This window comes from Muscardinus avellanarius (assembly GCF_963383645.1).
Source record: "Muscardinus avellanarius genome assembly, chromosome: 2".
In the NCBI taxonomy this organism is placed as follows: Eukaryota; Metazoa; Chordata; class Mammalia; order Rodentia; family Gliridae; genus Muscardinus; species Muscardinus avellanarius.
In genome coordinates, this window is record NC_137787.1 from 8,844,760 (window position 1) to 8,856,394 (window position 11,635).

General features: G+C 53.1%; 1 protein-coding gene across 3 annotated transcripts in view; it reads right to left on the reverse strand.

Annotated features, from left to right (window-relative positions):
* The window catches only part of ARMC9 (armadillo repeat containing 9), a gene marked incomplete at its 5' end in the record, with an annotated part of 119,861 nt that extends 111,491 nt beyond the window's left edge, over positions 1-8,370 (reverse strand). For all 3 annotated transcript variants that reach the window (XM_080689895.1, XM_080689896.1, XM_080689894.1), the window contains 4 exons: positions 1,697-1,852; positions 2,561-2,731; positions 7,069-7,194; positions 8,320-8,370. In XM_080689895.1, the coding sequence (XP_080546021.1) occupies positions 1,697-1,852; positions 2,561-2,731; positions 7,069-7,194; positions 8,320-8,370 (504 nt within the window). The remainder of the gene's footprint in view (positions 1-1,696; positions 1,853-2,560; positions 2,732-7,068; positions 7,195-8,319) is intronic.
* Positions 8,371-11,635: the final 3,265 nt, after the last annotated feature.

An 11,635-nucleotide genomic window follows, 5' to 3' on the forward strand; every position in this document is an offset into this window, starting at 1 on the left:
CCTGCCCACGGTCCTCAGGCCCTCCCCCAACCCCTCCCCGCGCCAGTGCTGGCCTCCTCCCACCCACACCCAACCAGACAAGGAGAAAATCCCGTGTGTGTGTGTGTGTGTGTGTGTGTGTGTGTGTGTGTGTGTGAGAGAGAGAGAGAGAGAGAGAGAGAGAGAGAGAGAGAGAGAGAGAGAGAGGTATTAAACCCAGGTAGGTTGCTCTGTGTAATCATTCTGTATAATCAACAACTCTGTATTTTCTGTTTAATTATTTCTCTGATGATGCTCTGCTATCGGCAGGTGTTAAGACTGGATAAAACGTCTCTGGCCATGAATCCCTAGTTTTCTTTTTTTCTCCACCTCTGGGAAGAACATCACTTCCCCAGCATGACGGCCCCTGACCACCACATTCGCAAAGGGAGGGGAAGCTCCCACCCGATCTGCGATCTGCGGGGTGGACTAGAAAGCGCGCTCGCTCTCTCGCCCTCTCCCTCGGGGTCTCTTCGCTTGCAGGATGTAGTCTGGAGAGGGCTGGCAGCTGTCTGTTTCCACGAGCGGGCCCTTTCCTGGACCCTCAGCCACCCAGCGTGCGGCGGCAGGATCTGGAAGCTGCCGCGGCACCGGGCTCCGCGCCCCCGCCTACCAGAGGCCTCTGCTCTCCCCCTGCAGGGCCCTTCCAGGTCCTCCAGTCTTCACTAATTATGCTCAGCTCAGTCCCTGGCAGCTGAAAAGAGCTCAGAAGCTGTTTCTGAAGTCATTACTTATAGGAATTCCAAACTACTTCTGCGAAAAGATACTCCTGACAAATGGAGCTTGCAGAAGAGAGCTCATCATTGTATCTACAAAGGAATCTCCTTCGCTGTCAGCACCGCAGAGGGATCTAAGAAAGCACTGAAACGTCTACAAGACCTGGATGCAACAGAGGCCGTATTTTTAAGATTCACTGCTGATGGCAAGAAAGGAAGCGCAGGGCCAACACCGCGGCAAAAGCAGGCTCGCCAGGACAGAAGATGGACGATGGCGGCATCTGCCCACAGAGGGGATCTGAAGGAAGACCCCAGCCTGAGCCAGGACCCCAAAGGGCCGGGCCATCGGCAACAGGCTAAGGCTGAGCAAGGCCACTGCAGAGAAGGCGCAGGACGTCCACTATCCTGACCCTGACCTCGGCGGAAGGAGGGAAACACGGGAAACTTCCAACCACTTAATCTCACGGAGACTGCAGCTGAGACGGGCACAATCTGCGCAGTCCCCCAAAGTCCAGCAAAGCACTGATTCCAAGTAGTCCTGGGGTGGGAAGGCCCCAGCTGCCTGGAAGCGCCAATGTGAGCCTTATGTGGAAAAAGCAAACCAGCCTCAGCCAGGCTGCGAAGAAATCCCCTCCAGCAGGGCGCGGGGCCTGTGATCCCAGTACTTGGGAGGCTGAGACGGGAGGATTGTAGGTTCGCAGCCAGCCTCAGCTACTTAGTGAGGCTCTCTGCAACTCAGTAAAACCTTGTTTCAAAATAAAGGATAGAAAATTGGTCTGGGGGTGGAGCTCAGAGGTCAAATGCCCTGAGTCCAAAATGCACCCAAAAAATAAATAAATAAATAAAAATAATAACGAGAGCTGACCTTAGCTCTTTAATTACCATGAAGGAACAGCCAGCCTGTGAAGGGAAGGCGCGACACTGCCCAGGCTCTGGTCTAAGAGCCATAGGCTGCCACTTACCTGGAAGAGCTCTTTAAACGAGGGGTGCACCATGGGGTTGGGCACGAAGGGGAGGGCGTAGAAGGGGAGAAACTCGGTGGTCTGGCTCAGCGCCGCCCCTTTGGTCTCCAGGTAGGTTTTGAAGTAGGAAATCCTCTCGTCCAGCTCCTGCTTGTCCTGGAGGGGACACCCCGTGAGGTCCCGCTCGAGGCCAGGCCCGGCCGCGGTCCCCTCTGCACCTGAAGTCCCAGCCACCTGGCTGGCATCGTCCCCACCCGGCCTAACGCCGCCTCAACTTCCCCCTTCAGGAAACTGGACAGGAACAGCAGGGCTCCGCCTGCTGCCTTTCTCTTGTTACCATGTCCTGAAAACCCTTCCTAATCATCTTCAGTGACAGGACAGCACCTCCTCGCGCCCATCCTATTTTGTTTGGCTAATTCTCCCATTGGACGGTCCCACTGTTTCCACTTCCCAGATACACAACTATTTGTCTGCACGCCCATGATTCCCTCCGGAGAGGCTTCTAAAGGGAACAGGTGTATCTTTATAGCTGTGTGTGTGTGTGTGTGTGTGTGTGTGTGTGTGTGTGTGTTACTGGAAATTTTTTTTTTTGCGGGTCTAGGGATTGAATCCAGGGGTATTCGAACTCTGAGCTACACCCCCAGCCCTATTTTTTATTCTTTATTTTGAAACAGGGTCTCACTAAGTTGCAGAGGGCCTCACTAAGTAGCTGAGGTTGGCCTCGAACCACGATCCTTCTGTCTCACAAAAATCTTTGATCACGACGCTAGATGCCTAGCATAGTGAAGAGAACCATGGCGTGCTCACTTGGAGGCCGAACAGTCACCACAGACTCAGACGCACCCAGACCACGAGGCCACCTACCGGCCGCCCGGCGGAGAACTTCAGAAGGTAAATGGCGAAGTGGATGTGCAGATAGAACTCCAGCCTCTGGGCCAGGGGGTCGCCGTCGCGGAGGGTGCGGGGGACGTGCTCCTCCCAGGAACGGAAGAAGGCCTTCTGGTCCCCACCGTCAAACGCGGCCACAAGGTCCTTCTGTGGAGAGACAGCAGACGGCCCTCGCTGGGAGGGACGCGCGCTTCCGGCTCCCCAAGCCCTCACGGCCCACCCGGTGCCGCAGACACCCCACGCTTCCTTTCCAGGAGGGAGGGTGGAAATCCAGAGACCCCCCAAAGAGCCTGCACTCTGAGGAACAGATGAAGCGCCGGGGCTCTCCATGGAGGGGCAGGTAGAGGCCCGAGACAAGCGGCCGGAGAGCTCATGGACATGGAAATACCCGTCAGCCTGCGGGCTTGCTGGCCACAGCATGCAACAGGTATACACAGGCTGACCAGCGGGCGTGGGGGTGCACACCCTGCAATCCCAGTACTTGGGAAGCCGAGACAGGAGGATCACAGGTTTGTAGCCAGCCTCAGCTGCTTAGTGAGGTCCTCTGCAACTTAGTGAGACCCTGTTTCAAAATTAAAAATAGGGCTGGGTGTAACTCAGAGGCAGAATGCCCCTGGGGTTCAATCCCCAGTAACACACACACACACACACACACACACACACACACACACACACACACATCAGGGCAACGCCCCAGCCAGGCATCACCAGGACAAAGCTCCGGAATTACCAGGAGCTCAGGTGTTGATGGCCATCGGGCCTGGGAGCCAGGCTCTGCACACCAACAGCCACAGGGCCCCTGTGCTAGAAGCATGTCTGACTGTTCAAGTACTATGGGAAGCCACCACCGACCCAGACACCCCACCAGACGACCGTCGGTGCCTGCCACGCAGGGGCAAGGAAACGGTGGGCTGTGTGGAGGAGGCGCCAGCTCAGGCCACCCCAACTCTGCCTGTGAGACAGGGCAGTCCTCAACTTACCCCGAGGCACTTGAAAGAGAGAATGTGTGTGTGTGTGTGTGTGTGTGTGTGTGTGTGAGAGAGAGAGAGAGAGAGAGAGAGAGAGAGAGAGAGAGAAAAGACTGCTAGAGAAAGGGGTGACTACCAGGCCACCCGCCTCCCAGGAGGGACACCTGGCCATGACGAATGGCCACTGCCATCATTCTGGACATGTAGATATGAGGCAGAACTAACGTCTGAATCAGCTCTTCCTACAAGCCAGGTGTGGTGATGCACGCCTATAATCCCAGTTCTTTGGAGACATAGACGAGAGGATCACAAATTTGAGAACAATCTCAGCAAACTTAGCAAGACCTTCAGAAACCTAGTGAGACTGTTTCAAAATTAAAAAAAAAAAAATACAGAGGGCGGAGGGTGGAGCTTGGAGATAGAATGCCACTGGGTTCAATACTCAGTACCAAAAACAGGAAGAAAGAAAAAAAAGAACTTTATCCACAGCCAGGCGTGGTGGGTGGCGCACGCTTGGAATCCCAGCATTTGGAGGCTGAGACCAGAGGATCGCGGTTCGCGGCCAGCCTCAGCTACTTAGCGAGGCCCTCTGCAACTCAGTGAGACCCGGTTTCAAAATAAAGAATAAAAATAGGGCAGGGGGTGTAGCTCGGAGGTCGAATGCCCCTGGGTTCCATCCCCAGACCCGCAAAAAAAAAGAACGTTATCCAGTCCAAACAATGTGACGTGCTTTGTTTTCCTTTTGGATCAAAAATGCAAGATGTTCAGACCTACATTTTGTGCTCAGTTGCAGATCTTCAGGTCCTGCAGCATCGCTAATTCCTCACCCAGTGCTCACCACAGTGTTCCGCACCTCTGCTCACCAGCATTACTTGACCACTGTTCTTCTATATACTTGAATGACCTTATTGGTTTAGGGAGTTTTTCTGGGGTGTGCTGGAAATGGAACACAGGGCATTCTAGCTCCACGCTCCAACCTCTTGTATTTTTTATCTTGAAACAGGGTCTCACAAAATTGCTGAGGGTGTCACTAAGTTGCTGAGGTTGTCCTGGAACCTGTAGTCCTCCTGTCTCAGCCTCCTAAATACTGGATTACAGGCACACAACACAATGCCCAGAGGTTGTTTGTTTATAATTGAGCCTTTTTGTTTGTTTGTGGCACTGGGGATTGAACCCAGAGGGTATTCTACCTCTGAGCTATACCCCCAACCCAATTTTATTCTTATTTTGAAACAGTCTTAATATATATATATTTTTTTGTTTTGTTTTGTTTTGTTTTTTGTTTTGGTGGTACTGGGGTTCCTGGAAGCCCTTCTACCACCGGGCTACACTCCCAGACCTGTATTTTTTTATATTTTTGAAACAGGGTCTCTTACGCCAGCGCGGCTGGCTTTGAGCATGCGCGATCCTCCTGTCTCCGCCTCCCAAGCGCGGGGATTACAAGCGTGCGCCACCACGCCCGGCCTACAGTCTTACTATATTAATGAGAGTTTTACTATTTGCTGAGGATGGCCTCAAACCTGCAATCCTCCTGTCTCAGCCTCCCAAGTACTGAGATTATAAGCGTGTGCCCCACGCCTGGCTTAATTGAACTTGTTGACGTTTTTGTGGGCACTGTGAGGTCTGGCTGTGAGGCCTGACCAGAGGAAATTGAGAACAAAAGAACTCCAGTAGTGGCGGGAACACAGCCCTGCTGTAGCCCATAAATCTACCCGTCCTGGCCCGTCATGACTGCCAATGGGAAAAAGCCATGACTGTGAGCTATCGCTCCCTCCCTCCTAATGCCCCATAAAAAGCCCTGGTCTGTAAGACAGGGGCCCCTGACTCTCGAGGACTCTGACACACACACACACACACACACACACACACACACACACACACACACTCTCTCTCTCTCTCTCTCTCTCTCTCTCTCTCTCTCTCTCTCTGTCAGATTTATCCTAATAAATCTGTTCCTGCTGTTGCGCTCCCCTTGCCCCATATTTACCAGCAGTTATAAAGTATAAAGGTACAGAAAGAAGGCTAAGTTGGCTAAGCTGTCTGGTTATTAGGTAAACAACTTTCACTGATAAGGATGCTTCAAATGTGACTATTACATAAATCATCACCAGGTCATGTGCAGAGACCAACTGCTTCAGACTCCTGCCTTTTGTGGGAAGTATTTATATCCATTGAACACGAAGTCAGAACTTTTCGGAATGATCCCCGTCCCACACTTCCAGGTTTCAGCAGCTGTGAGTGTGGGCTGCGGGGAAACGGCCATCACTGCAGCCAGAGGCAGTGTCCCTCCAGGGAAGAACGGTAAACAGAACGTGGCAGATACACACAGTGGAAGTTACTAGGCCTCAGGAAAGAAAGGAAACCTCCTTACAGGCTACAGTATGCACCAACTTTGAGGATACTATGCTGAGTGAAATAAACCAGTCAGAAAAAATTAGATACTATAAACTGGGATAGCGACATGCACCTATAATCCCAGTACTTGGGAGGCTAAGACAGGAGGCTCACAGGATTAGGCCAGCCTCAGCACTTTAGTAAGACCCTGTTTCAAAATTAAAAATAAAGTCAGGCATGGTAGCGCACGCTTATAATTCCAGTACTTGAGAAGCTGAGACGAGAGGATCACAGGTTCGCAGCCAGCCTCAGCTACTGAGTGAGGCCCTCTGCAACTTAGTGAGACCCTGTCTCAAAATAAAGAATAAAAAATAGGGCCTAGGTGTACCTCAGAGGTAGAATGCCCCTGGGCTCAATCCCTAGTACTATAAAAAAAAAATAGAAAAGAGAGAGAGAGAAAGAGAGAGAGAGAGAGAGAGAGAGAGAGAGAAGAATGAAGAGAGAGAGAAGGAAGGAGGAGGGAAGGAGGGAGATCTTATGTGGCGCATGTGTGTTAGGTAGGGTGGAGATATTTAAAGATGACGTTATTAGCTGGGTGTGGTGGCGCACGCTTGTAATCCCCACGCTCGGGAGGCTGAGACAGGAGGCTCGCACAGGTTCAAAGCCAGCCTCAGCTACTTAGTGAGGCTCTAAGCAACTTGATAAGACCCTGTTTCCAAATAAAATATAAAATAGGCCGGGCGTGGTGGCGCACGCTTGTAATCCTTGCGCTTGGGAGGTGGAGACAGGAGGATCGCGCAGGTTCAAAGCCAGCGCACTGGCGTAAGAGACCCTGTTTCAAAAATATAAAAAAATACAGGTCTGGGAGTGTAGCCCGGATGTAGAAGGGCTTCCAGGAACCCCAGTACCACCAAAAAATAAAAAAAAAGAAAGAAAAAAATATATATATATATAATAGGTCTGGGAGTATAGCCTAGAGGTAGAAAAGCCCCTGGGTTCCACCCCCAGTACCACCACAAAAACTAAAATAAATAAAATAAAGATGACGTTATTAATTCACTCATCAACATTCTCACGGTCCAAAGTAGCCCTGAGCGAGTCCGCACGGGTCTCGCCTCCTCCCACGCGCTCACAGGTCGAGCATCTAGATCATCCACAGAGACGAAAGCAGCAAAGTGTCACCTGAACGACCAGCGGTCTGGAGTCCCTTGGCGACCCGCCTGCTGTTTCACACAGTGGTTTTCCTTTTGTTTTGCATTCTTTTGAAAATGCTTTCAAAGTGTCCTCAAATTCAGCAAAATCTAAATACTATAAAAGAGAGCACAAGTAATTCAACAGCAAAAACCCACAAACGATCTAATTTAAAAATGGGCAAAGGAAGCCGGGCGTGGGGGCGCACGCTTGTAATCCCTGCGCTTGGGAGGCGGAGACAGGAGGATTGCACGGGTTCGAAGCCAGCCTCAGCTACTTAGTGAGACCCTGTTTCCAAATAAAATATAAAATAGGTCTGGGAGGGTAGCCCGGAGGTAGAAAAGCCCCTGGGTTCCATCCCCAGTACCAAAAAAAAATTAAATAAATAAAAATATAATAGAAATATAGATATTACAGGGGACTAAATAATTTGTTGCTTTTTTTCTTCTTTTATTGTTGTTGGTTTTGGGGGTTGAACCTCTGAGCTACACCCCAGTCCTTTTTCTATTTTGAAGCAAGACCTCCTAAGTTGACGAGGGTCTCACTAAGTTTCTCCGGCTGGTCTGGAACCTGTGACTCTTCTGTCTCAGCCCCCCAAGCACTGGAATTACAGGCATGCATCACTGTACTGGCTGATTTCCTGCATTTTAAAATATAAATTTTAAATTTGTAAATTAAAAATTTACATTGGTATTATAGGTGGCACACACCCATTATACCAATACTTGATCACAGATTCAACTTAGCAAGACCCTGAATTCTTTTTTTTTTTTTTTTGGTGGTACTGGGATGGAACCCAGGGGCCTTCTACGTCCAGGCTACACTCCCAGACCTATTTTTATACTTTATTTAGAAACAGGGTCTCACTAAGTTGCGGAGAGCCTCACTAAGTAGCTGAGGCTGGCTTTGAACCTGTGCGATCCTCCTGTCTCAGCCTCCCAAGCGCAGGGATTATAAGCGTGCGCCACCACACGGTGGTTCAAAATACAGGTTTTTCTGCAACCTGTGGTTTTTTTGTTTTTGTTTTTGTTTTTCTTCTGGTGGTACTGGGGATGGAACCCAGGGGCATTTTATTTCTGAGCTACACCCCTAGCCCTATTTTTTATTCTTTATTTTGAAACAGGGCCTAAGTAGCTGAGGCTGTCCAGGAATCGCGATCCTCCTGTCTCAGCCTCCAGAATGCTGGGATTACAAGGGTGTGCCACCACGCCTGGAGCGACCTGTGTTTTATGACACACTTACCTCTTTCACTAGCCCAAGTAATTCAGATTCATGAGCCAGAACGTCCCCCATCGCGCACCGCCTCTGGCACCACTCGCAGCACAGTGTCTACAGGGCAACGAGACAAAGGCAAAGTGTGGATGCGGGGACAGAAGGACGTTGGTGTCCACATCCCCACCCTGGGACCCGTGGCCATGGGGACTGCACGGCAAGGCGCACGGCAGCTCGGCAGCTGACCTCCATCCGAGATGAGCCCGGATGATCCCGGGGGCTGAAGACGTAGGTGCACAGGGATAAGACATGGCCCCGTCTCACCGTGCCCAGAAACCCAGCTGCCCACTCAGGGGGCTCGAGAGTCCCAGGCCAGCCAGGCAACTCCGAGACCCTGCCTCAAAAGAAAAAGAGAGGGGGCTGGGGAGGAGGTTGACAGCAGAGCATCCCTGGGTTCCCCAGGACCAAAAACTAGGGAAAAGAAAAGGAAGGCTGTGGCCTTTCACTGCAGATGAGGATGGAGGACCAGCCGAGCCAGGAGGGAAGCGGCCGCTAAGCCTCGAGGCAGAGTCCCAGAGGGGCTGGGCAGACACTACTGACCCGAGAGGCTAAGCCTTGGGCACAAGTGGGGGGCAATGAATAAAAATGGGGGGGACTGTGGAGCACCCAAGGGGGCACTTCGAGTCCTATTTTCCTAAAAAGGGGTTGAGGAGCCAATGGGTTTGGGAATCTATGCTCTAGGAGCCGGAAAAAGCATGGAATGGACCAAGCCCAGTCTATGCCCCGTGACTTTAGCCAGAGGCCCACTGAAACTTTTTTTTTTTTTTTTTTGGTAGTACTGGGGACTAAACCCAGGGACATTCTACCCTGAGCTACACCCCCAGCCTGTTTTTTTTTATTGTTGTTTTTGTTTTTTTGTGGTACTGGGATGGAACCCAGGGGCTTTTCTACCTCCAGGCCATACTCTCAGACCTATGTTATACTTTATTTGGAAACAGGGTCTAAGTTGCTAAGAGTCTCACTAAGTGGCTTCAAACCTGCGCGACCCTCCTGTCTCAGTCTCCCAAGCGCGGGGGTTACAAACGTGCGCCACCACGCCTGGCTAACCCAGTTGCGGTGGGGGGCGTTCTACCTACAACCTACAACCCCAGCTTCCTTTTTTTATTTAAATTTTTGTTTTTGAAACAGGGTCTTACTAGGTTGCTGACAGTCACACTAAGTTGCTAAAGCTGGTCTTGAACCTGCGATCCAATCTCAGCCTCCAAGTACTGGGATTACCAGCATGCACCACCACACCTGGCTCACTGCAGACTTTTGATCCCTAAAACTCTAAGACAATAAATTGCCTCACTTCGAGTCACTCCGTTCACAGGACTTTATCCCAGCATCGTAAGGACTTCCTCCTACTCTCCCTGCTGCCCCTCCCCAAGGCCATCCAAAGTAGCCCGTGCCTGGGCCGCCTCCTAGACTTTACCCCAGCTGGTGGCCATGGCCCTAGAGGAATTAAAAAGCGTGGTGAGCACAGGAACTGTGCCGTTTGCTGGGAAACCACTTGTATGCACTGTTCCCTCCACCTCACTGCCCTCGCACGCCCACAGCTCATCAGGCCTGTTAACAGGCACCTCCCCGACACCCTCTCTCCTGGTCCGCCCAGCCTCCCAGCCCTGAGCTGCCGTTCTTCCCCAGCACGTCCTCTCTCTGAGGCACCTGCTCACTGCCAGCCCCTCCCCACTTGGCACCCCCAGTGCCTGGCACCCCAAAGGTGCTCAAGACTACACAGGGAGGGGCGGAAATAACCTTAGATCTGCCGAAACTGAAGCAAGGAACGGGGCAGAGCCTGGAGGAGACGGAAGCAAAACTGTCTTAGGGTGGGCAGAGATGCCTCATTGGGACCCCACCATCTGAGCAAAGGCGGAGCACTCTGGGTCCTGGGGAGGAAGGAGGCTCTGCAGGTGCGGGGCCTGGGTGGAAGGACTTCAGAGTGCTGAGAAATGAGCAAGGCAGCCAGCGGCCGGCGGTGAGGGGCCAGCCGAGGCAGGAAGGGGCTGGGCAATGGGAAGCCCAGGGAGAGCACCCAGGGGCTGTCACCACTCGATGTGACATTGCTCATCACTGTGTGGTGAGCCCGATGCCGGCTGGGTGGGGAAGAGACTGCAGGGACCCGGATGGGGGCGTGGAGGAGGCTATGCAGGGCCTTTGCTAAGGACAGGCAGAGTCTGCAGGAGGGCATTTTCTGACTCCGGATGTAAAGGTAGAGGTGGCCTGGCCTGCTGGGGACTGGGTGTGGGACGGGGAAGAGGTGAAGGTTGACTCCAGGGTCTGAGCAGCTGGGTGAACGTATGCCAGTGTTGAAAGGGGTAGAGGGAGGGCCAGAGTCGCTGGGTAGAGGTCAAATCCAGCAGTGTGGGCGGCGATACATCTGAAATGCCAACAATCACATGGATGTGCCGAAAAGGTATATATTAACCACCAAACGGTATTTTAGAGCACCAGAGTCAGAATACGCAGGGATGCTGGCAAAAGGGGAGTTCCTGCCCCAGCCTGGTCTTCCTGAGCAGAGGGCAGAGAGGATGCCCAGGAACCTGCCTTTCCAACCAGCTCCCTGTGCACACTCAAGTTTGAAGGTTCTACTCTCTGCAGCAAGAGAAGGAAATTTCAGCCACGCTTCGGGGTTGCAGCGGCGGCTCCTGAATCGCCCCATAAGGGATATTTAGGGCCTATGAGCTGCCTGCAGAGGGGAGGACCTGCCCAGCAAACGTGTTTCTGCCTAGATCAGTTGAAGTCTGGACTGGGCCTGCGTGCCGAGAGGGGGAGCTAGCTGGCCAAGACTGGGCAGGGGGCCTAAAAGTGCCAGCTCACCCGCTTGGGCCGCCACTGCCCGCTGGACTGGATTTGAAGGACCCCTCTCAGCTTGGATCACCTTGTTTGGCAACAAAGACCAGGACTACTTGCAGGCAGCAGGGGGTCTGTCCTTGGGACGTCCAGGCGACCGCTTCCGGCGCTGGCAGAAACGAGCCCTGGACCTCAGGCCGGAGGCAGGGGAGCCACGTCGGGGCTCTTCTCGGGCCGAAAGGCCGGCAAACCCGGGCTCTCCCCGGACTGCGGCTCCTCCGCGCCCCGAAACCGCGGGCTCGGGTGGCCCCGCCACGTCGGGATGCGCTTACCTGCTGCAGGGCCGCCGCCTCTCCCGCCGTCACCAGGCAACCGCGCCGCGACCGGGGTCACGTGCGGCGGCGCAGCCAATCGCGCGGGGCGGGCGGCGCGGGGCAGCCTGGGAGGCGGCCGGGCTCCCGCGCTGGCGTCCGCGCCGCCGGCTCCGGCCCCCACGCCCGCCTTCGTCCCTGGC